We start from the raw sequence: 23,972 nt of genomic DNA on the forward strand, positions 1-23,972 counted from the left end.
AAGAAAAATGTATAACATAAAAATCTCTGATTCTGGCCTAACATTTTAGAGGTTAGAAATTAATACAGAGTGGTGAAGTGATTTATCAGAGGTCATGGAGCTAATAAATGACAGCACAGTGCTAGAGCCCTGAGTCCCTCGGTCCTGACTCCTATTCCTAGCCTCTGTTACATCACACTGACTCCACAAGGGCTTACAAAATAATCAGAGCCACATCTATTCTGATTTTTAAACAAATCAGAAAAATCATTTTCAAATAGATTTTTAATAAAATCCACAACTTAAATGTAACCATGAGACAGGTTGGAAAGCAATAAAAAGTATCTCAGTGCTCCGATTATGAAGAGGAGGAACAGAGACAATGGTCAAGAGAACACATCTTAACTCCTAAGTCTACTGTTATGTTCTCCATTATCCTCCTCTCTTGTGACTCCAATCTGTGTCCCCTACCTTCTGGCCCAATGAAAAGATAAGCAGTTTTGCTTGGCTGATCGTTCAGACCTCCATACCTCATGCTTCTAACACTTGCCTCAGCTGAACATCCCTGGGCCTTTTATCTTCCTCTAGCTACCTATTCAATCACAATCCAGTACTGTACTTCCAATAAACCCCCTGTGGGTAGAAGCACTCACTCTTTAACATCTCCTCTAATGATACTGATGAAGTTTTTCTTTAAATCAAATGTGAAACCTCTTTTCCTGACAAAAATGATTATAGTAACAATGGACCAGAACCCTTGAAATTAGGGCATTCTGATATGCAACTGCCATTTATTCTCATGATTCCTTATATCCCTTTACTGTGAATTGTTTTAGGGATGTTCTTTCCAGCACAGATATATTCCCCAAGTAGACCCCGAGGGCTTTTCTTTTTCTCTTTTTCTCTCTCAGTGCTGGGAACTGAACCCAGGGCCTGTGTATGCTAGGCAAGTGCTCCACCACTGTGCTATAGCCCCAGCCCTTTTAATTTATTATTATTATTATTATTTTTTTTTTTTTTTTTGTGGTGTTGAGGATTGAACCCAGGGCCTTGTGCATATGAGGCAAGCACTCTACCAACTGAGCTACATCCCTAGTCCTTAATTTTATTTTTTGAGACAAGGTCTTGCTGAGTTGCCCAGGTTGGCCTCAAACTTGCAATCCTCCTGTCTCAGACTCCTGAGCTGCTGGGATTACAGGCATGTGCCATCACATACCAGCTTAGATCAAGAGCTGCTGCTTCTTCTTTTTTTTAAGAGAGAGAGAAGGAGGGAGGGAGGGAGGGAGGGAGGAAGAGAGAGAGAGAGAGAGAGAGAGAGGAGAGAGAATTTTTTAATATTTATTTTTGGTGGACACAACAACCCCATTTTTATGTGGTGCTGAGGATCGAACCCTGCGCTTCTTGAAAACAAGGATTCACACTCCCACAAATTTTGACTTCTTTTATAGGACCAAAGGTCCAAAGTTTGCTCTACTCTCAGCACTGGATAGCAACATACTATCTCTTTAACACAGCTAAATTTTCCTATAGAATTTGAACAAATTTTGCAGTTAAGAACAGAAAAAAGATGACATTTAAAAGCCACTGTATATAAACATTTGAATCTATAAACGTTAGAATCACAGGCAATGACAAGATGCTCACACTGAGAAAGGCAAAAGGATCACCTCACTTCTGAGCCCCCCTCATTAGCACACATTCAAACTTCTCCCTCCTACTTGCTTTAGCGGGGTGAGCCAAGGGTGGGGGGAATGGATGGATAGGGAAAGCAGTGTTTATAATTATAATGGAGTAAATTAAATATAAATACAACTCCAAAGCTTGTTGCATTAACTGGATAACCCAAGGCAACAAAATGTTACCAGTTGGATCATGGTTCTAAGCCAAGAAATGCTCAAAGAAAAGTTGTATATGTATTAATGGATCCCCGAAAACTAAAAACCATGCCTACATAAGCTTCTACAAAGGGCATTCACTACTTTTTGTTCACATTACGTATGTTCTGTATCTGTTACAGTGCCAGATAAGGTAGCCATGGGATAAATGTTACTATACAACATCAGGGCAATAGCCAGACACAAACCTAAATGAATAAAGAATTAAACCGCATATAGATGCCAATTTTCAGCACATAGAAAGAGATTGCTTTATGATATTGAGAGGCAAAATAGTTCTATGTCAGGTTCTTAGGAAGAATGCCATATTTCCTTATCTTTCAATACCAAGCACAGAGTCTGCCATAGAATTTAAGTATTCAGTAAGATTTATTTTCCTTAATAATCACTAACATTTATTGGGTTGCTTACTATTATTCAGGCATGATGCTAATTAACCCCTTTACATACACTATACTTCCTAATTAACACAAAATCAGAGTATGTTTTAGAGCCAGAGTTTAAGTCTTTATTACTCTAAACCAGTACTCTTAACCACTAATCAGTACTGCTTCTTTATCTTCTGACCTAAGTAAACAAAGCGACTCTCACTCTGAAAAAGTTCTTGTACTCTAAGGCATAATTTAAAAAATAACCTTTGCTTGATTACCATTTCACTTAGAAAAAAACAATGATTCTCTGTACAGGGAAAATTTCTATTCCATAACAGTCTGTACTATAAGGCTATAAACTTGTCATTCAAACTGGGGCATTTTCAAGAGTGAAAGGGGATACTATTAATAATTAAACCAGGACTAAAGGTATAAACTGGGATGGTCCTGGGCAAACCAGGATGTGTAGTTACCCTACCCTTAACTAAATGTTTACTTCAGATCTTACACCATTATTCAGCAAAGCCCACGGAAGTTTATGTGATGGTGGCCGTTTATATGATGGTGGCCATTTATGAGTTGGTTAAAAGGTTTAAAAAAAGGGTGGGTGTGGTGGTGCACACTTATAATCTCAGAGGCTTGGGAGGCTGAGGCAGGAGGACCTCAAATTCAAGACCAGCCTCAGCAACTTAGTGAGGCCCTGTCTCAAAATACAAAATAAAAAGGTGAGGTGTGAAATGGCTCAGTGGTTAAGAGCACCTGGGTTCAAAAAAGAAAAGAAGATAAAAGACAACATGAAACTGAACAGTGGCACACCTGCAGGCAGGGGCTGCCAGTGACATCAGTATCTAGGACTCACTGCTCCTACGGACGACTTTTCGTACCTATGAACATGTTTGAATACATTTTCCCTTGAGGAAACTCACATGACTAAAAATCTGGATTCTAATAGAAACAATTTCAGAAAAAAGGTGCCTTTAAAAACAGACAAGGCAGTCATTTCCAACCACACCTGAGGCCGAAGGGTGGTTGGTCTGCTTCCCACCAACCTCAAGCAAGCCCACTGTGAATGTGCCATTTTAGAGGCTTTTCCAGAAAAGAGCACTGTAAGCCACAGGCAGATTCCTTGCACCTCCTGTGACCCTGGGTCCTTAAGCCTTAAAGAGGCTTGTAGCAATTGCACCATTAGAAAAAACTAAAAAGCATGCAACAGAGCACTTACAAAGTGTGACCATCCACACACAAATTAATCACAACACTGATGGGTGGCATTGCTGAGAATTCAGAAAGTTACACTTCTCATCTGGCTGCAAGTTTACAAATTATATTTCAGCTATGGGTGATTCTGCTGTGTAACTAAGTGAATTCAGTATTCCTGCTACAATTATGTCTAACACAGATGCATAGAGGGACTTAATTGAATTTTAGTACTCCCAAGGGGAAACCATTCAATTGTATGCTATCATAGAACTAAGACTTTATAAAAGACTTAGGTAAAACAAGCCCTCCTCTGCATGTGATCCTTTATGAGCCTCTTTAAAAATCACTTTCATACTAAATGATTTTCATCACTTTCAGTCAGCACAGGATATTAAGATACCTCACCACTAGCAGAAGAAATATTACACATATAATGTTAAATTTTGAAAATCCTCACAATTTAAATGTTTTTTGGGGGAATTTGTCAAGGGTCAAATGTAAGGTAAAATAATAAAAGTAGTTAGGGAATAATTTTCAATTATCCAAAAAAACTAGAAGAAAATTATAAATTTGGAATATGGCTGCACAGATTAATGATGACACTCACATTTGCTTTTAGCTAGAATTATATCAACTCAGTAAGGCATAACACTGGGCAACTCCTTTCATTATTCGGAATACATCTTTTTTCTATTTTGTTCTGTTCCATCATTTGAAAACCGCTAGTCATAAATTGCCAAAGTAATTTAGCACCCCGTATACAGGATGCAACCTACAACTTGGAAAAAAACACCACTTCGATGGATGTTTGCAATTACTAATAGTGGGATGAACATCTCTTTTTAAAAATATTGTTTTAGTTTTCAGTGAACCTTTATTTATTTGTACTTGGTGCAGGGAATTGAAGCCAGTGCCTCACACATGCTGGGCAAGTAAGTGCTCTGCTACTGAGCCACAACCCCAGCCTCTAAACATCACTTTTTCCTAAATATTTATTTTTTAATTTTAGGTGAAATATTTCTATTTTTACATTTATGTGGTGCTGAGGATCGAATCCAATGCCTTGTGCATGCTAGGCAAGCACTCTACCAGTGAACCACAACCCCAGCCCCTAAACATCATTTTTAAATAAATAAAGTTTACTGGGCCGGGATTGTGGCTCAGGGCTAGAGTGCTGGCCTGGCATGTGTGAAGCACTGGGTTCAACCCTCAGAACCACATAAAAATAAATAAATAACATAAAGGTATTGTTTCCATCTACAACTAAAAAAATAATAATAAGTTTATTAACTAAGAAGATGCTTATCATAACCTTTCAAAATTGGAAACTACAGTAAAAAATTATAAAGGGAGGTCTCTAGGACTTAAAATTTGGAAATTATTGCATACTGTCACTTTAAAAATTTCTTAGCTTTTAAGCTTGATTAGTTAAACTCTTATATATACTTTCTTCACTTAAACCAGTTTGCCAAAGTGTGACTTTAAAAAAGTACACATTTACTTTTGCATGTATTGGAAAGAAGATAACACTTTGAATCCCCGATTCAGAGACATAAGTGTTTAGCCTAAACCTAAGTTAACAACAACAAAAAGGTGAGGGTGTGTAGGTGGAGAGGGTTAACCTAGAATGACAGAAAGCAGGACAGGGAAATTGCAAAGGGATGCAAGGGAAATTTTTTTAAGGAGATAGAAATGCTCAATATCTGTGTTGGTGGTAGTGTGGTGCTGGGGCTGGAACCCAGGAACTTGTGTGAGCTAGGCAAAAAATTTACCACTGGGCCATACCCCCAGTCCACTCCTTATCTTGATCATGCTGGTGGTTATATGACTCTAAACAATTTTCAAAACCAATTTCATCATATGTAAATGCCCTTCAATTTAAACAACAACAAAAAAAGGTGAACTGGTTTAAAGTCAAAAGAAAATTTTCAGCCAATTATGGTACAAGTGTCAAAATTTATTAAGATGGTATGTGAATATCTGCTCCTTGAGAAACAGAGTGTGGACTGGGGTAGAGTGCTTGCCTAGCATGTGCAAGGCCCTAGATTTGATCCTTAGCACTGAAATTAAAAAAGAAAGAAAAAAAGAAGAAAGAAAGAAAGAGTGAAAAGGGGTGGAAAGGAAAGTCCAAATTGTAATTTTAAAAATATACAAAATCTTAACATTCATCATTCATAGAAGTTTAGAGGCTAGGAGTATAACTGAGTGGTAGCACGCCTGCTGTGCATGCAGAAGGACTCAAATTCCAAAGTAGTATATAATACTGTAGGTTCAATAAACTGTTCTGATGACTAGAGGAATGTTCACTTGTGGGGGCTCCAGAGCCACTGAGAGAAAAATATATAAATAAAGAGAAACCTGCTGTTCGTATTAGACAGACTTTGTTGTTATCAAAGGCAAATTTACACCAAAGCATTAGATGTATAAAAATCATTTTCTTTCTTCAACTAATCAAAGCAATGAGATAAGTCTCCAGATTGCTTTTTCTAACATTTCTAACATTCTATTCCTGTCTTTCATCACTTTCCAAACAAGGCCAGTCCTGAATAGTGATAATCATTCAACCTTCATGTCTCCAAAAATCGTGTATTTTCTTTCCAAGTGGAAACAAACATTGTCTGCCATCTAGCATTAGTTGAAGAATTACTTTGAATACCACCTGTCCACTACATCTGAAAAGCCCTAAGAACACAACTGTTCCTTATGGGTCAGCGATGGGAGAAAAGGAGGGGAATTCTCCAAGTTGATATAGTGACTTGTAAATTTACCTTGCTGGAGTCTCAATTTCTATATTTTCAAAAGCATTTTTGCCTGATTTCAACAGTAGAGTATTTAATTAGGAACCAAGCACTCCTATTTCCATATTCTAAGAATTGGGTGCCCTCTGAAGACATTTTTAACTATCATTCACTCTATGCCTGTGTGTGTCTGTGAGGATAGGAAGACATACTGTAATTATTGGTTCATTAAGCATCATAATGTTCCTAGTTGAAAAGGGATGTGCCAGTGCTGTTAAAGTGTGCCTAGTAGTATTTAAACTTGCTAATTCCTTAAGAAGAGAAGCCGAAAAAAGGTGGGGTAAAAATACACAACAGAGTGGTAAAAAATCTGGTAGAGTTAAAGAGGCAACAAAATTAAAACATCAGACATCAAACCCCAGTCCCAGAGAGCAGTATATGGAGGCAGAAGGAAAGGAATTCAAGTCACTTGTCTTAGATTCATACTGAGAATGCCAGAGATCCAAGTTAAAAAAAAAAAAAAAAAAAAAGCCTTAAGAAAGACCACTGCTTCTGAACAGTCAGTTCACTTAGAAATAACATATCCTGAGTAAACGCTTCCAAATAACTACACAAAGGGAAAAACACTACATGACAGGCCTTTACTTCTAAAATCTTTCTAGTTTATCTGGAATCACACATTCATTTTGGGGCAAAAAAGAAAATCACTACATAGTAACTATTATAACTCTTTCACTGATAAGAACACTTTAAAGAAGACTAGGATTTGTCAACAGGTGATCAAATCTGAAAGATAAAGGTCACCGGTTATCCTTGGGCTGGGGGCACAACCTAGTGGTAAAGCACTTACCTAGCTTGTCTGGGTTTCATCCCCAACACCAAAAATAAGAAAAAAAAATTACCCTTATTACTATCATGACTTCCAAAACGGAACTGGAATTATGTAGGATTAATGATAGTTATCTCATCTTAAAAATACTAGGATAAATTCTGATACATGCCTTCAGACTTTTAAGGCTGAACTATGTGAAGTTGCCAATATTCAAGAGTTTCCAGTGTACATACAAAACCAGCAACTTCCTAGTGAAGGCATTATTTTGCTGTTTTTGCTGTTCTGCAACAACAACAACAAAAAAAAGGTTACAGGAAAAGTTGACTCTGTCATTTAAAATAAAACAAAAAACTTTTTTAATTGTCAAGGGACTTTTTAAAAAATAATTCTTTAGTTGTGGATGGACTTTATTTTATTCATTTATTTATATGTGGTGCTGAGAATTGAACCCAGTGCCTCACACATGTTAGGCAAGCGCTCTGCTACTGAGCCACAACCCCAGCCCCTCTCAGTCATTTTTAACTCAGAATGCATTTTCCACAAAAATTAAAAGTAAATGGGGCCCAAGTCTGGATTCCAGAGACTATCTAACCTTCAGGCAGCTTGATACGTATCATTTGCAGCAATACAAAACAAACAAAAAACCTATTGTACATCAATGTTTATAGTAGCACAATTCATAATAGCCAAACTATTGGAACCAACCTACATGTACAACAATAGATGAATGGATAAAGAAAATGTGGCACATGTATACAACAAAGTATTACTCAGCCATAAAGAATGAAATTATGACATTTGCCGGTAAATGGACTGGAAACCATCAGCTACATGAAAAAAGCTAGACTCAGAAAGTCAAAGGTTGAATGTTTTCTCTGATGTAGAAGCTAGACCAAAATAAGTGGGGAAGGACTACGGGGGATTCCACGAAAACGAGAGAGAGATCAATGGAGTAGAGGGAAGGAAACAGGGAGGGAGAAAGAGGAAGGGAAGAAGTACTGGGAACTGAATTAGAGCAAATTATATTCCATGCTTGTATAATTATGTCAAAATGAACCCTAATATAATGCATAACTAAAATGAACTAAAAAACCCTACCGCAATGCTACTAGCAAATAAACTGAAAGTCCGGAATATTTTATGGCCCTTGAAAACTGCTTGAAGAAGATGGATTTAATTTTAGTTCAGTAAATCAAATTTCAGAAAGAAATTTCTGGAAATTTTCAACTGTCTAAAGGTGGCGGTTCTTTTTTTTTTAACAGTTGATTTAACTTCCAAAAGATAAAATGGGCTGGTCATGGAGGCACATGCCTGTAATCCCAGTGACTGGGGAGGCTAAAGCAGAGGATCTCAAGTTTAAGGCCAGTTTCAACAACTGAGAGAGACCCTCAGCAACTTATCAAGACCTTGTCTCAAAACAATTAAAAGGGGTGTGGATGTGGCTCAATGGTAAAGTGCCCCTGGGTTCAATACTGAAATTAAAAGAGAGAGAGATGACCCAGTTATCTCACTCCTCAGCATATACCCAAAGGACTTAAAATCTGCATACCATAGTGATGTGGCCACATCAACATTCATAGCAGCTCACTTCACAATAGCTAAGCTACAGAACCAACCTAGGTGCCCTTTAATAGATGAATGGATAAAGAAAATGTGGTACATATACACAATGGAATATTACTCAGCCATAAATAAGAATGAAATTATATTTTTGCTGGTAAATGGATGGAACAGGAGGCTATCATGCTAAGTGAAATAAGCCAATCCCAAAAAATCAAAGACCGAATGTTCTGATATATGGATACTGACTCTCAATAGGCAGGAAGTTGGAGGGGGGTCAGACATAACTTTCCTCTGTTCAAATATGAATACATGACCAGTGAAACTTCACATCATGTACAATCCCAAGAATGGGAAGTTAAATTCCATGTATGTGTATGTCAAAATACATTCTACTGTCATATATAACTAAAAAGAATAAAAAACTTGGAAAAAAAAGAAGTGAAATGGCTTTTCTGTCTCGATTCATATTTTGCCAACAATAATATGAGGACAGTTATATCATAAGATAAAAATGTATGCATTTACAATTAAAGCAAACTCTAGAAAAAGTGTAACTCCAAACTAAATATTCTACTTAAACAATCTCTTCCACAAAAATCTCCATGCACACCTGCTTGTTTCTTAAGTCATGCTAGTTTTACCTCTCCTTGCTATTCAAGAATTTGTCTTAAAATGTGTATACTCCTTACAAACATTGCTTCCTGGAGGCATCATGTCTTAATCATCTGGAGTCTCAGTGCCTAGCACTGGGGTTTTGACCATAGCTGACCTTCAGCGAATAAAAAAGTGTGAATTAAAACAGCTTTCTGCTTTTGGTGAAGTCAGACACAACTAAGGTCAATCAACTCCTACCTATAATTAGAACTCAAAATCTTGGATATAATAGAGCACACATGGGACTGGGAACCAGCTCTGTAATCCTGAATAAATCAAGAATCACCAAGGTTTTAAGTTTTTAGGAGGAGGAACTTTGTGTCACAGTAAAGTCCCATCAGTTTGCTCCAATGCCCAGCCATTAGGTAATCATTACTGACACAGCCACCCTGTACCTGTATGCAAAACCCTCACTTCATAATGATGCAGAGATCCACTTTAAACAAAAGTCAAAATCAGGGGCTGGGGATGTAGCCCAAGCGGTAGCGCGCTCGCCTGGCATGCGTGCGGCCTTGGTTTGATCCTCAGCACCACATACAAAGTTGTGTCCGCTGAAAACTAAAAAAATAAATATTAAAAAATTTAAAAAAAAAAGTCAAAATTAGAGTTTGTCAGGTCTGCCTACAACACCTCCCATTCTACACAGAGAAGTGGACTCTGCAAAGGCACACAAGGAAACTGATCTTTGCAAGCTTGCCTAATAGGGGCTCTTCTCTCATACTTTTAAGAGCAGGGATAGGAATTCTGGCAGGCCTTATCAGCAAGTAAAGATTGGGAATGTTCCATTCATGCTGCTCCTTCAAAATTTCTAGCATAACAGCAAGGTGATAAAATATTTTCCAAAATCAGACCCAAAGGAAGGAGGGTAAAAAAAAACCCAAACAACTTAGTTTATGATGAAAACAAGAAACAAAAATGGGTTGAGTTGTAATTATTATTATTATGGTACCAGGGGTCGAACCCATGGGTACTTAACCACTGAGCCATATCCCAGCTTTTTAAAAAATATTTATTTAGAGACAGGGTCTCACTGAGTTGCTTAGGACCTTGCTAAGTTGCTGAGACTGGCTTTGAACTCATGATCCTCCTGCCTCAGCCTCCCAAGCCTCTGGGATTACAGGTGTAAACTATAATTATGTAAGTAAAAAACAGTTCAAGTTGCCTCTTGAGACAAGAATTAAATATAACAAATTGTCCAGCTCGATAGTGCTATTCAGTAGATTTTTCTTTGGTGGCACACAATACCTGTGCCACCTGGTAAGGCAGCCACAAGAAACGTGGCTCTTGAGCATTTGGAACATGGTTAGTATAAGTGAGAAAATGAGTTTAAAACTTTATCAAAATTTAATTAATCTAGAATCAAGTTGGTCACAGGGCCTACTGGCTCTGCAAAGCACAGCTCAGCTCTAGATTCTCTCAGTGATTTTCAACCAGAGGCAATTCTTTCCATCCATAGTGGACAATGGCCTCCACCAGAAACCATTTTTAGTTGCCACAACTCCGGGGAGAGAGTACTACTAGCATCTGGACAGTGGGAAGTCAAGGATGCTGCTAAACATGTTGCAATACACTGGACAGCCCCCACAACAAGGAATCACCTAGCCCAAAAGGTCAGGAATGCTGAAGTTGGCAAACTTTGTCCAACGTTTGCTCAAGGATGGAATTAAAGTAAATTCAAGGGTCGGGTGTGGTAGCATGTCTGTACTCTCAGCTACTTACGAGGCTGAGGAAGGAATATCACAAGTTCAAGGCTAGTCTTGGCCATTAGTGAGATATAGATCTTGTCTCAAAATAGAAAATAAAAAGGGTAAAGATGTAGCTCAGAGGTAAAATGCCCTGGATTCAAATCCCCAGTATTGCAAAAAATAAAGTAAACCCAAGGCAAACTGCAGTACACCTTGTTTAAACACAATACCCAGGAAGAGATTTTTCAAGTAACAGGAAAAGGTATAAAGTTGCAGACCTTACTGGAAAGTGTACTATGTGTTATGTGGTGAATAATTTATTAAGATTGTCAACCATTAGTAATTACTTCCTGTGGCATTTTTTCACTTGAATATTAACATAAGTAAACACTGAGATTATTCTACAGGGCCCTGTTTTAAGTTGGACATAGAGTACTGAAGGCTCAAGACCCCAGCCCTACTCCTACTCTCCTGCTTGAATCCCTTGCCCTCTCAATCAAGCTACATGGTTTCTTAAGACATCCCTCATTTCAGATACAAGAAAGCTGATACTCTTATGAAAGAAAAACATATCAATATAAGAAAGTGGTTCTGTCATGGCAGGGCTGCACGTTTACATACTACCCCAAGAAAGAGCAAGGGTACAGAATTATATTTGAACCAAAGGAAATGTAAGGAGTGATTCTACTAAATGATGACAGCATACCCCCTCTCTGAGATAGTACTTGAAACTTTAGATGGTGAGTATGAAATAACACTGTGGTTTCTACAGCCATATAAATTATGCACAGATCAATTTAAATGGGATCATTCAGAACTGTTGAGATAGCTCTCAAATTTATGTTAGCAGTTCAGAAATTAACCCAGAATAGTCTATTCCTCAAAGAAACGGGAATAATGGACACAATTCAATGTTTCACTTTGATTCAAATTATTTTTCAGAACACAAGGCATTAGAATTCATAATATGGCAATACCTTTTCTTTTCTACCCACTGAGCATTAACAGAAATTGTTCATTATAAGTTAAATTTCCTATTATTTCATTAAATTAAAAAAAAAAGAAACACAATCTTAGCTCTAAAAAACTTACATTCAGAATTTTCACACTGGCCTAAGGCAAAAACTTCCAGTCTACATATTCTGAATTCCTAAGTTTTGTGCAATTTTTGTGACAACCCCACCTTTAACCATGCTGGAGTTCAGGTACCTCTTCAGGTCTTCATTTGGAGAGTTTAAGATCTTTTATCATCAATTAACATTTAGGGAGTATCCACCATAATCTACTAATCAAATGTCAGAAAAGTAATATTTAAAGCAGGATTCCAACCCACTCTGTTTTGCAGATTTGCTTATGAAGAGCTATTTTTGGAGAAAAAAATCACCCCATTTCTTTCAGGTTTCTAACTGAAAGACACAAAGCCCACCTCACCTTCTTATGAAATTGGAAGCAACACAGAAGAGACATTTTTAGCATCATTTTATATTCAACTACTATGTTACACACATAATCTTGACCAGGGTTTCTCTGGCTCAGTACTACTGACATCTTGAGTCAGATAATTCTCCGGTGTGGGTGGTTGTTCTGCGCAGTGGAGAAGTTTAGCATCATCCCACCCCCACCTTGTGACCATCTAAAATATCTTCATTTGTTGCCACTGACCCTCAGGGAACAAAATTGCTCATGGTTGAGAACCACTGATCTTGAATGAAATTCGAAGTTCTAACAGGTAGGCATTGTGCTAATCAGAATACTTAAGAAAAAGATACTCTTTTCCTTTTCTTGTCTTCCATCCAATTTATGTTAAACAACCAAGGAATAGGCTATACCACTGTGTGCCTGTGAAGCTATTTGGCTCAACTTCTACAAATTTCTGCCTTCAATTCTCAGTGACAAATGAACAAATCTATGGCAGCTGCTGCTTTGAAAACAAAGTATGTTATTTCTGTCCACTCAACATTAAAAGGAAGCAATCTTAAAACACCAGAATTGCTCCTGAATTCCACATGTAAGAAAAACTTGTCTGCATCAAACTGGACAAACAGAATCCCAAGCTGGAAAGAATAGGGCTCTGAGGAAAGACAATGTCAGGCACCGAAGGCAGGGCTCCATTAAGAAACCCAAGCACCTGTTCTCATTTACAAGCCCTAGATCGGGACAATTAGAGACCATTTCAACCGCCAGAGCAATCAGCCTGGTACATCACGCTGCTGTTCTCTCCAAGGGAAATCAGGGTAAAGAGCTGGTGGATGGGGGGGGTTGACGCCAAGGTCTCTTCTGGACACCAGAAGGGAGGAGCCAAGAAGTTGTGGAGCAGCTGCAATCCCCGAAAGTAAATTCACTATGAAATACCCACCCCTTTTTAGACCCCCGAGGTCCCTTCCCGGGGTTCAAAAATCAGAATCACGTGGGGGAACTTGTTAACCATGCAAATACGAGTCCAACCCCCCAGAGGTTCACACCCTAGGGCTGAAATTTTGTGTTTTTACTAAGGGCCCTGTGCACGCTGAAGTTGCAAGGCCACTGCTCTTAACAATTTTCTTCCGAACTTGGAAATCACAGAAAACCTTGCAATTGGCTTCGAAACCACTGGGGCTTCTTTCTTGGCGCTTGTGGGGTCCAAACTGGTAGCCGCCGTCACCCGAAGGGGCCTGCCCAGGCTCAGGCCGGCCCCTCGCGGAACCTCGGCAGGCCCTGAGGTCGGCCGCAGCAGAACCCGGCCGTGACGTGGCCAGGCCCGGCCGCACGCCCTCGCGGCCAGACCTCCTCGGCGGCCGGTTAGCCCCCGGCCCCTCCCGGGTCACAGAGGCAGCTCGCGGGGAAACAGTAACCCCGGAGGCGGGGGCCTGGGCCACAGCGCCGTCCTACCCGCCCGACGGACCTTCTCTAGGGACGCGTCCATGGCTGAGGCGGCCGGCGGAGTCCGGTGGGTGGCCCGGCAGTCCCGGGCGCTACTTCCGCCTCCCGCGCCCGGCGGTGGTTTCCACGCTGGCAGCGCTGACGTCCCCCGCGCCCGCGGCCGGCGGGGCGGAGACGAGGAGGAGCTGCCGGGCGGCGCTGCCGGGTGGGGAACTTGCCGGGTGCGGGAGGCGAGGCGGGGCGGGGCCCCGTCGAGGTGGGCGTGGCCCTCTAGGCTTCCGTACCTGGCCGTCACGCCAGCCAGCCCTAACGCTCCCAGGTGAGAGGGGGAGACTAGTTGGTGGAACCGTAACAAATTCACTTTGTTCAGAAGTCTGTCGCAATCATCGAGGTTGAAGTAAAATAATCACAAATTATCATTCGTGTAGTTAAGGTCTGTAAATAACTAGTGACGTACCTGCAGTTTCCGGTCCAGGCTTCCAAGTCTCTCCCACCCTCAGCATCCCTCAGGAATGGGATAGGCCATTCACCTCGGGAGGGTGGGGCGGGCGAGCATCCTCGCGCATGCGCAGGATCGCCGGCGTCCAGAGAGCTCTAGGATGTTTTTAACGAATTCTGTTCCGAGGGCGCTGGTCAGAGCCCCGGTGATTGTCTCAGATCTTCCCACGGTACTCTAGACCGAGGAGATTTTGAGGCAGCTGGCCCAGCTTCCTCCTTCATGTCACAATTAAGACTGTCGGGTGAGGGGTAATAAATCTGCTGCGGCTCTTCCCTGTTATATCACAACAGCCCCCAGATGTAGGAAGCCTCGGGAACCTCGTCTCGCAGGTCAGTTGTGGCCAGGGTTCTTCCCAGTCTCCCTCACTACTGTGATGCCCCCGTCATCGCTCCGCTCAGCCGCAGGAGCGTCCGGTTTCTGACGAGTGGGCGGCGTGATTTGCGAGCACCGGTCTCTCCAGTTAGGGAGGCCGAGGTTCTCAGCCCTCGTGCAGCTGCAGGCAGTAGCCCTGGCCCGCTCGGAGACGACGACGGTCCAGTCGCAAAACCATTCCTTTTCTCTCCTGTTCATACACTTCTCTTCCGAAATCTGTGTAAATGGTCGCTTTTTCCACGTAACAATTACATATTTTGAGCTTTCTTGTATTTTAGTTAATTGCTCCATTAATTACATTATTTTCTAGCAAAGGAAACCTGCGTGCTCGTTTACAGTGTACAATAGAAAATTTGTGACTCTCCAAAGAGCTCTGCAAGACGAAAGTAATGATCAAGTTTATATCCTCCAAGAGCTAAAAACTGTGCCCATGTTTGAGTAAGGCAAGTCACTTTCCCTGTGAAATTATGAAAATTTTCAAATACTGAGAAAAGGTCAAAAGAATTGTACAATGAACAACCCACGTTTCCACTACCTTGATTCTACGGTTAACTCCGCCCCGCTCCTTCCGGTCAGAACTGGTGGTGGAGGGATTGAACCCTGTGCCTTGTCCATGGTAGGCCACATCCCCAACCATACAATTAACACTTTAATTTATCTGCCTTATCACTTACAGTATCCATATACTCATCCTTCCACACATGTTTTGGAACATTTAATCTTTGATCACCCAGGTGTAATTAAAGACTAATGTTATATGGCCAGTGGCACACGCCCTTAATCTCAGCTACTCAGAGCCTGAGGCAGGAGAATCCTATCACCAGTATGGGCATTTTAGCAAGACCCTGACTCAAAATAAACTTTAAAAAAAAGGACTGGGGACATGTTTCAGTGGTAGAGTATACCTGGGTTCAATCCGTAGTACCAAACAAGAAAAAAACCTGATAACTTTAAAAGCCACTTCCAATTATCTTTGGATTCCTTTACAAAGTATATTCTACAAAACATGCTGTAAAGATAAAAGTTTATTGTTTTAAAAGTAGACTTTGAAACCCCAACAGGATAAATGGGAAAATTTGGTTCATTTAAAATTTTGCCAAATATTGATAGCCAAACAGGACAGTTAGGTGTTAGAAATGTATACTAAACCAGATCCCTCCCCTTAAGGGAAACTATTTGGGGCAGAGGTCTTTTAATCTTGGGCCAGGTGGTCTGTGAGACTATACCCAAAATGTTGTGTGTAAGTACATTTTTTTCTGGGGAATGTAAAATGTCCATAGCTTTGATTTAATACTCTCCCTCTTCCACTCCAACTGATAAACTATAATGCAGCATTCTTTGGGGCATTAAAGAGTTATGAATACAATATTATGGGAATCCAGAACAGTAAACCACTAATTGTGGGCAAGTTTAATCTCCATTGATATATGTCTTATATGTGTTGTTAATAGACCTTTCTTGATTAATGGGCAAAAAGGAAACCAAGAATTACGTGACTATTTTTCCATTTGGATCCATTCACATGATTTTATTGTGACCTAGGTAATAATTTCAACCATACTGTAGATGAATATTTTAGTCTTTAAGTTTTAAAATCAACCAACTGATACATATGAATGATTTAATTATTAATTCACCATTGCAGTGCAAAATTTTTAAATTACCAAAGAATGGCAAGTGAGTAATGGTGTAAGTGGAATCACCGATGTCTTCAACTTCATCCCAGGGAGTAAGTAGATATTTCTAGAAAGGCTAAATGAAGACAAAGAGTTTTAAATACAATATTTGGACATAAAGAAAACCTCTAGAAGAAATAAAATTAACAGAAATCGGGCATTGCAGCTGGTAAGAGAAATAATGTAAATGGCAATAAATTTCTTATTTTGACAGTATGGAGTCAGTAGGTTCTAAAGAAACTTACAAGGTTTTGTTTTTTACATAAGTGAAAGTGTTTATAACATGGGGTTAGAGGATGAAGATGAGGAAAAAGAAATGGCAATGTTAAATTTTATATTATTCTGCACTGTTTGGATTTACATTATCTGTATGCTTTTCTCTTCTGGATTAGATTTTTTTTTTTTTTTTTTAAGTAAATAGCTTGGAAGAAGAAGCCAATTTCAATCATTTTTGAATCACCTGAGCTACTTCAGAAAAGTCTACAATTCCTAACAGCAACTCAAGGTGGCAGCCTTGAGATGGATTGTCTTATCTTGTTTCATTAGTGACAGTTGTTGCTATAAAGAATATACATGGTTAAAAAAAAAAGAAAAAAGAATATATATGGTTGTTTATATTTCAATTTCATGTTTTATTTATATTTTTATTAATTTTTAATAAAAATATTTTTTATTAATTTGGCCAATATCACTCCCCAACATTTACCCCCTCCCTCCTCTCCTTCCTCCGGCTGGTGCCTTTCCTCTCTTCTACTGATCTCATTTTGATGTTCATGAGATGCCCCCCTCTTGCCTTTCTTTTCCCTTTTCTTCTGTAGCTTCCACATATGAGAGAAAACATATGATCTTTGACCTTCTGACTTTGGCTTATTTCAATTAACATAATGTTCTCAAGTTTTCCTGTAAATGACATAATTTTATTTTTCTTTATGGCTGAATAAAACTCCATTGGTGTATATGTACCGCATTTTCTTTATTCATTCATCCATTGATGGATACCTAGAATGGTTCCATAGCTGTTATAAACATGGGTATTTGTGTATCACTGTTGTATGCTGACTTTAATTTTTCAGGATAAATATAAAGGAGTAGTATAGCTGGGTCATATGGTGGTTCCATGCCTGATCTTTTGAGGAACCTCCATACTGATTTCCAGAGTGGTTGTACTAATTTACACTCCCACCAACAGTGTAGAAGTTCCTTTTTTCTCCACATCCTCTCTAGCATTAGTGTTTGTATTTTTTTTTCTTCCCCTTACTGGGAACTGAATCCAGGGGTGGTTTACTCCCAGCCCATTTAAAAAATATATTTTTAAATTATTGATGGGCACTTATTTAAATATTTATATGAGATGCTGAGAATCAAACCCAGTGCCTCAAACATGCTAGGGAAGCACTGTACCACTGAGCTACAACCCCAGTCTCCATAACCCGTTTATTTTTATTTTTTTTAATTGTGAGACAGGGTCTCACTAAATTGCTTAGGGTCTTGCTAAGTTGCTGAGTCTGGTCTCAAACTTGCCACCCTTCTGCCTCAGCATATCCAATCACTGGGTGTGTGTCCCATTGTGCCCAGCTATTTTGTGATCTTGATGGCTGCCACTCTAACAGGAGATGAAATCTCAGTGTAGTGTTGATTTGCATTTCCCTAATTGCTAAAGATTTTGAACATTTTTTGAAATATTTTAGCCATTTTTATTTATTGTGAGAAGTGTCTGTTTAGTTCATTTACCCATGTATCGATTGGGTTATTTGTTTTTTGGTGGTAAATTTTTTGTATTCTTTATGTAATCTGGATATTAATCCTCTGTCAGAAGAGCAATTAGCAAAGATTTTCTTCTGTAGGTTCTCTCGTCAAATTCTTGTTTCCTTTGCTGTGTAGATGCTTTTAAATTTGATGCCATCCTATTTACTAATTCTTGGTGTTTTCTCAGCTTTAGGAGTCCTATTAGGGAAGTTATTGCCTGTGCCTATATATTGGAGTGTTGACCTATTTTTTTTTCCTAGGAATTGCAAAATTTCTGGCCTAAATTCCTAGGTCCTTGAGCCATTTTGAATTGATTTTTGTGCAAGCTGAGAGATAAAGGTGTATTTTTGTTCTTCTACATATAGATAACCAGTTTTCCTAGTATATCTTTTCTCTAGTATATGTTTTTGGCACCTTTGTCAAGGATCAGACAACTGTGTATAGGGGTCTGTCTGTGTCTTCTATTCTGTACCATTGGTCTATGTGTCTGTTTTTATACCAGTACCATGCAGTTTTTTTTCTTTTTTTTTAAATTTGTTGATGGACCTTTATTTTATTATTTGTATGTGGTGCTGAGAATCGAACCCAGTGCCTCATGCATGCTAGGCAAGCGCACTACCACTGAGCCACAACCCCAGCCCGCAGTTTTGGTTAGTATAATTTGAAGTCAGGTATTGTGATGTCTCCCGCATTGCTTTTTTCCTTCTTTAGAATTGCTTTGGCTATTCTGGGTCTTTTGTTCTTCCAAATGAATTGGAAGACTGTTTTTTTCTAGTTCTGTGAAGAAAGTGATTGGTATTTTGATGTAGATTGCATTGAATCTTATATTGTTTTTGGTAGTATGAATATTTTAACAATATTAAATCTGCCTATCCATGAACATGGACAGTATTTCCTTCTTCTGAGGTCTTCTTCAATTTCTTTCTTCACTATTCTATAGTTTTCATTGTAGAAGTCTTTTCACCTCCTTGGTTAGATTTATTCTAAGGTATTTAATTTTTCTGAGGCTATTGTGAATGGGATTGTTTTTCTTATTTCTTTCTCAATGAATTCATCATTGGTGTATAGGAAAGGTACTGACTTTTGTATGTTGATTTTATATCCTGTCACTAAGATAGTGTTAAGGGAAAAATTTGTATTCAGATATGCATAAAAGATTTGGGCTGTTGATGCATGCGTGTAATCTCAGCCATTTGAGAAGCTGAGGCAGGAGGATCACAAGTTTGTTACCAGTCTGGGAAACTTAGCAAGACCCTGTCTCAAAATTTAATAAATTTAAAATGGGTGGGTAATGTAGCTCAGTGGTAGAGCAGATCTGGGAGTGATCCCCAGTGCTGCAAAAATAAATGAATGAAAGAAACTAGTTATCATTGACTGACCTATAACCTGCCCCCATGAAAGGAAACCACTAAAAAAACCCTATAAACCTAATAGAGTCCCCTCCCAAGTCCAGGTCCCTTCACCCTAGAAAGAATACTAACCGCTAACTTGATAGCACTCCTTCCTATGTTTCCTGTGTAGTTTTTCACCTAAACAAGCTTCCCTAAACACTAGCTTTGCTTTTTCAAAAAGATAGCTTTTCCATACCTTTTAACTCTAGGTTTTCCTTACCCCCTCTCTTTTTCTCCCTTGCAATGGATTTATTGAAGATTCCAGATTATTGTTCTAGAATTTCCCTTGGTCAGGATATTTCTGTGGTCTCTGTATTTTCTGCACTTTGGTAGTTTGATCTAGGCTTAATTGGACTCAGGTTTGAAGTTTTAGGGAAATATTCAGGGATATCACTATGTTGTTGATCAAGAGGTGTATAGTATCTGCTTGTTTATTTGGGTTGCTAGCATCCATGAATCTTTTTATTTATTTTGCAGTGCTGGGGATAAAACTTAGGCCTTTGTGCATACTAGGCAAACACTCTACCACTGAGCTGCATACCCATTCCACTAATTTTTTATATACTTTTTTGGTTCTGGGGATTGAACTCAGGGGCACTTTATTGAGTTATGTTCCCAGCCCTTTTTATTTATTTAGTTTTGAGACAGGGTCTCACAAAGTTGCTGAGGGTCTTGCTAAGTTGCTGTCTCACATAGAACTTATAATCTTTTGCCACAGCTTCCTGAGTTGCTGGGGTTATAGGCCTGCGCCAGGGCACCCAGCTCCCACTAATCTTTTTAAGTTTATACCATTTCCAGCCTTAATGAGACGAGTTGTGACTTTTCTTATGATACATACATTTTTGATCCAAGAGAGGTTTCTGAGAGCATAAGATTTCAGAATATTATTTTATTTCTCCCTACTTTCATTTAAAAAAAAATTTGTAATTGTAGATGGACAGAATGCCTTTATTTTATTTGTTTATGTGGTGCTCAGAATCAAACCCAGTGCCTCTCACCTGCTAGGCAAACGCTCTGCCACTAAGCTACAGCCTCAGCCCCTTACTTTCATTTTTATTTTGACGTAATTTCAGACTTGCAGAAAAGTTGCAAGAAAAGAATTTTCTTAAACTTTTCACCCAGATTCCCCAAATGCTGACATTTTGTCATCTTTCTTTATTGTTCTCCACATGCATACATACGCACAAAATAATAATCTGAATCACTTCAATTGGTTGCATATGCCCATTCATCCCTAAATGACTTAATGTGTTATTTTCCCCCCAATAAGAACACTGTCCTCCACAGCCACAGTACAATCAGTAAAACCAGGTTAATTTCCTTAATACAACACTGTTTTCTAATCAGTAGACTCAATTTAGATTTTGACAGTTGTTCCAGCAAAGCCTTTTATAGGAATAAAATAATCTCGAATAGGGTATGCTAGAATGGTTCTTTGGTCTTTGTGTTTTACCACTTTAGACCTTTAAATCAAAACATAAAAACTAGATTATGCTTTTTCCTGGTTGATATTGTACCCTACTGATAGGGACTCAGATTGCAGCTCCAGGTGGAGCTGGGCTTGTTTGTGTTTCCCCTTCTAAAGACTACTTGGGCAAATTACTTAACCTCTTGGTGTTTTAGTTTCCTTATCTGAAAAATTTTGGTCATGCTTACTTGCTTTTTTTGTCATTTTGTTTTCGTTTTTGTTTTAGTCCAACATTTAATTGTCAGGTTTCCCCAGCACTCAGCCCTTTAATACAAGCCCTTTCCTTATTCTACGTGTTCCCATCCTCTATTACTACAGTTAATGTCCTTACCATTTTTTTTTAAACTGAGAGTCACCTCATTAAGGGGTTATAAAATCAATTTAGTAGGTTATGACTAGCAATATTTAAAAAACAAAACAAGGATAGAAACATGAGGGCACATCAAATGGAATAAGGTTCACTAGGAAACAACCCAAATGTCAAACCCAAATTTGAAAAAGCAAACTGGAGTCTATTCCTATAATGAAATAGAATATTATAAAGAAATAAAAGGAACAAACTACTGAACTATGTAGATTAGGATTTGGCAGACTTTTTAGTTTGGTTTAGTTTTTTTTTTTTTTTTGGTAAAGGATGTAAATATTTTAGGCTCTGTAGATTATCTCCACCTTAGACACCTTCAGCTGTTTATATAGAGTAATGGGCACATCCTTTACATGGCCCTCAGGTACGTTTTGGCCCCTGTCTACCTCTTGATCTCGACTGTTAACAAAAGCCTTCACCACAAGTTGTTTCCTTTAATGGGACTGTTCTTCTTTTCTTTCCTTTTTGGCTTCTATAATTTCTAAATCCTTTCGTAGGAGTTTTAATATCACTTTCTCAGGGGAATGTCATAAGTGCTTAGAGGCACCTAGACCTCTTCAGTGTGCTTAGCAAAACTGCAAATAATTTAGGATGGTTTTTTGTTTGTTTGGTACTGGGGATTGAACCCAAGGGCACTTAACCACTGAACCATAGCCTTAGCCCTTTATTTATTTATTTACTTATTTATTTTTTGGTGGTGCTGGGGATTGAACCCAGGGCCTTGTGCATGCAAGGCAAGCACTGTGCCATCTGAGCTATATCCCCAGCCCACCCTCAGCCCTTTTTTGTATTTCGGGTTGAGACAGGGTCTTGATAAGTTGCTTACGGCCTCGCTAAGTTGCTGAGGCTGCTTTTGAACTTGTGATCCTCCTGCCTCAGCCTCCTGAGTTGTTGGAATTACAGGTGTGCAACACCGGTGCCTGGCAAAAGTAATTAGTTGCTAATGTCTGTCTTCTTTGGTGTAAATGCCATTTCTGCAGGCCGAGAGGAGGTTGTGTTTAATATTATTTTAATTGTCTTTAGTATTATTTAATATTATTCTATTCCCAATGACTAGCAAATAGATGAGTCAAAAAATTAGTCATTGAATGTATGAATAAAGAATATATACTGGCACAAGGAGTAAATTTCATTTTCCAAATATTTCCATTGTTTTCAGTCTGCGTATCATGAGTATCGTATTTTAAAGACACTCTATGGGCAGAGAGGCAATTTACCTCCCCAGTGTAGCTAGCCAACTGTGTGGCATGCAATTATGGTTCCATGAATAATTATTGAATACATTGGTTAGACAAATGTTTTCCGAGGGTCCATTTTAGTCCAGGGAGTATTGTAGAAATTAGGGATTCAATGGTGATTAAAAGAGGTTAAATCTTTGCCTTTTTTGATTCTTAGATTCTATTGAAATAGATAACAAATATCAGTATAATGTGTTAATTACTTGTAAATTTAAGGGAAATAACGTAGGATAAAAGATAATAAATTATGAATGAATCCATCCCTCAGCTATCAAGTTGAAATCTTATGTTCTAAATACTGAAAATGTTTGTTCAGTGGTAATCTGCTAGACATAGAAGAAAAGTAAGCAAAACTAACCACTGCCATCAAGATGTAATGATTTATTAATATTAAAGACTGTGGAAAACATTTCCATAGATATTTTTCTGGTACTCAAAGGACTTTTTTTTTAAATATTAGAAAGTTTTCCGCCATCATCTAGTTATCACAGAAGCAGAGTTGAGTATTAAGTCTTGGAAAATCTGAAGCAGATACATTAGGATTGATGTGGTCATGTGAAATCAAGAATTTAAAAAGTTTTTTTCAAAACTACAATTTAATTTTAATTTGCTTCAGTTTTATTTACATTTTATGAAAGTACCCAGATTTTTCTAAAATGGTGTGCCCAAAAGGTAAATGAGCAATGACAATATAAGAAGGAAAAACATGTACAAATAGCCAATAAACATGAATAAAAGTTCACCATTACTTGTTATAGAAGAAATGCAAGTCTGGCCAATGGCCCTTGCCTGTAATCCTACAGGCAGTAGGGTTGCAAATTTGAGATCAGTTTGGACAATTTAGTGAGACCCAGTCTCAAAAAAAAAAAAAAAGACTAGGGACGTAGCTCAGTGGTAGAGTGCCCCTGGGTCCAATCCTTAGTACTGGGGGGAAAAAAAAGTTTGCTGTAAGAATGTCTATAGTAGCATTGTTTATAATGGTGTAAAATCGAAAATAGGGGCTAGGGTTGTGGCTCAGTGATAGAGCACCTAGCCCGTGTGGAGTGCTGGGTTTGATCCTCAGCACCACATAAAAATAAAATAAAGGTATTCTGTCCAACTACAAACTAAAAAATATTTTTAAAAATAGAAAACAACCATCAAATAATGTAATACAAAGTAATCGCCACACTGGGAACAAAAACCTTGTGCTTGCGGGACACACTCACCTCCAAATTAAAAGCAGTCTTCCTACCATTCAGGTCAAGAAATTCTAGAGCCAACATGAAGAATGTTCTGGAATACACAGTTTTCCTCTGCTGTCACACCACAATCCACACAGATGACTTCTGTGACCTCAGAAGGTGTTGGGGTTTCTTCTCCCCAACAGCACACCATTCTGCAGCAGACACCAGTGTGAGTGTCCTCTAGTTGAATTCAATTCTGACATCATCTACCTGGAG

General features: G+C 38.7%; 1 protein-coding gene across 4 annotated transcripts in view; it reads right to left on the minus strand.

Moving 5' to 3' along the window:
- The window catches only part of Pdxdc1 (pyridoxal dependent decarboxylase domain containing 1), a 54,510-nt gene extending 40,530 nt beyond the window's left edge, over positions 1 to 13,980 (minus strand). For 2 of the 4 annotated variants that reach the window (XM_071605332.1, XM_027940790.2), the window contains exon 1: positions 13,799 to 13,980. In XM_071605332.1, coding sequence (XP_071461433.1) covers positions 13,799 to 13,819 — 21 coding nt within the window. In that variant the 5' untranslated portion in view covers positions 13,820 to 13,980. The remainder of the gene's footprint in view (positions 1 to 13,798) is intronic. The other 2 variants (XM_027940786.2, XM_027940787.3) reach the window with 1 other exon arrangement.
- Positions 13,981 to 23,972: the final 9,992 nt, after the last annotated feature.

The sequence above is a fragment of the Marmota flaviventris genome, chromosome 19, assembly GCF_047511675.1.
Source record: "Marmota flaviventris isolate mMarFla1 chromosome 19, mMarFla1.hap1, whole genome shotgun sequence".
Classification (NCBI taxonomy): Eukaryota; Metazoa; Chordata; class Mammalia; order Rodentia; family Sciuridae; genus Marmota; species Marmota flaviventris.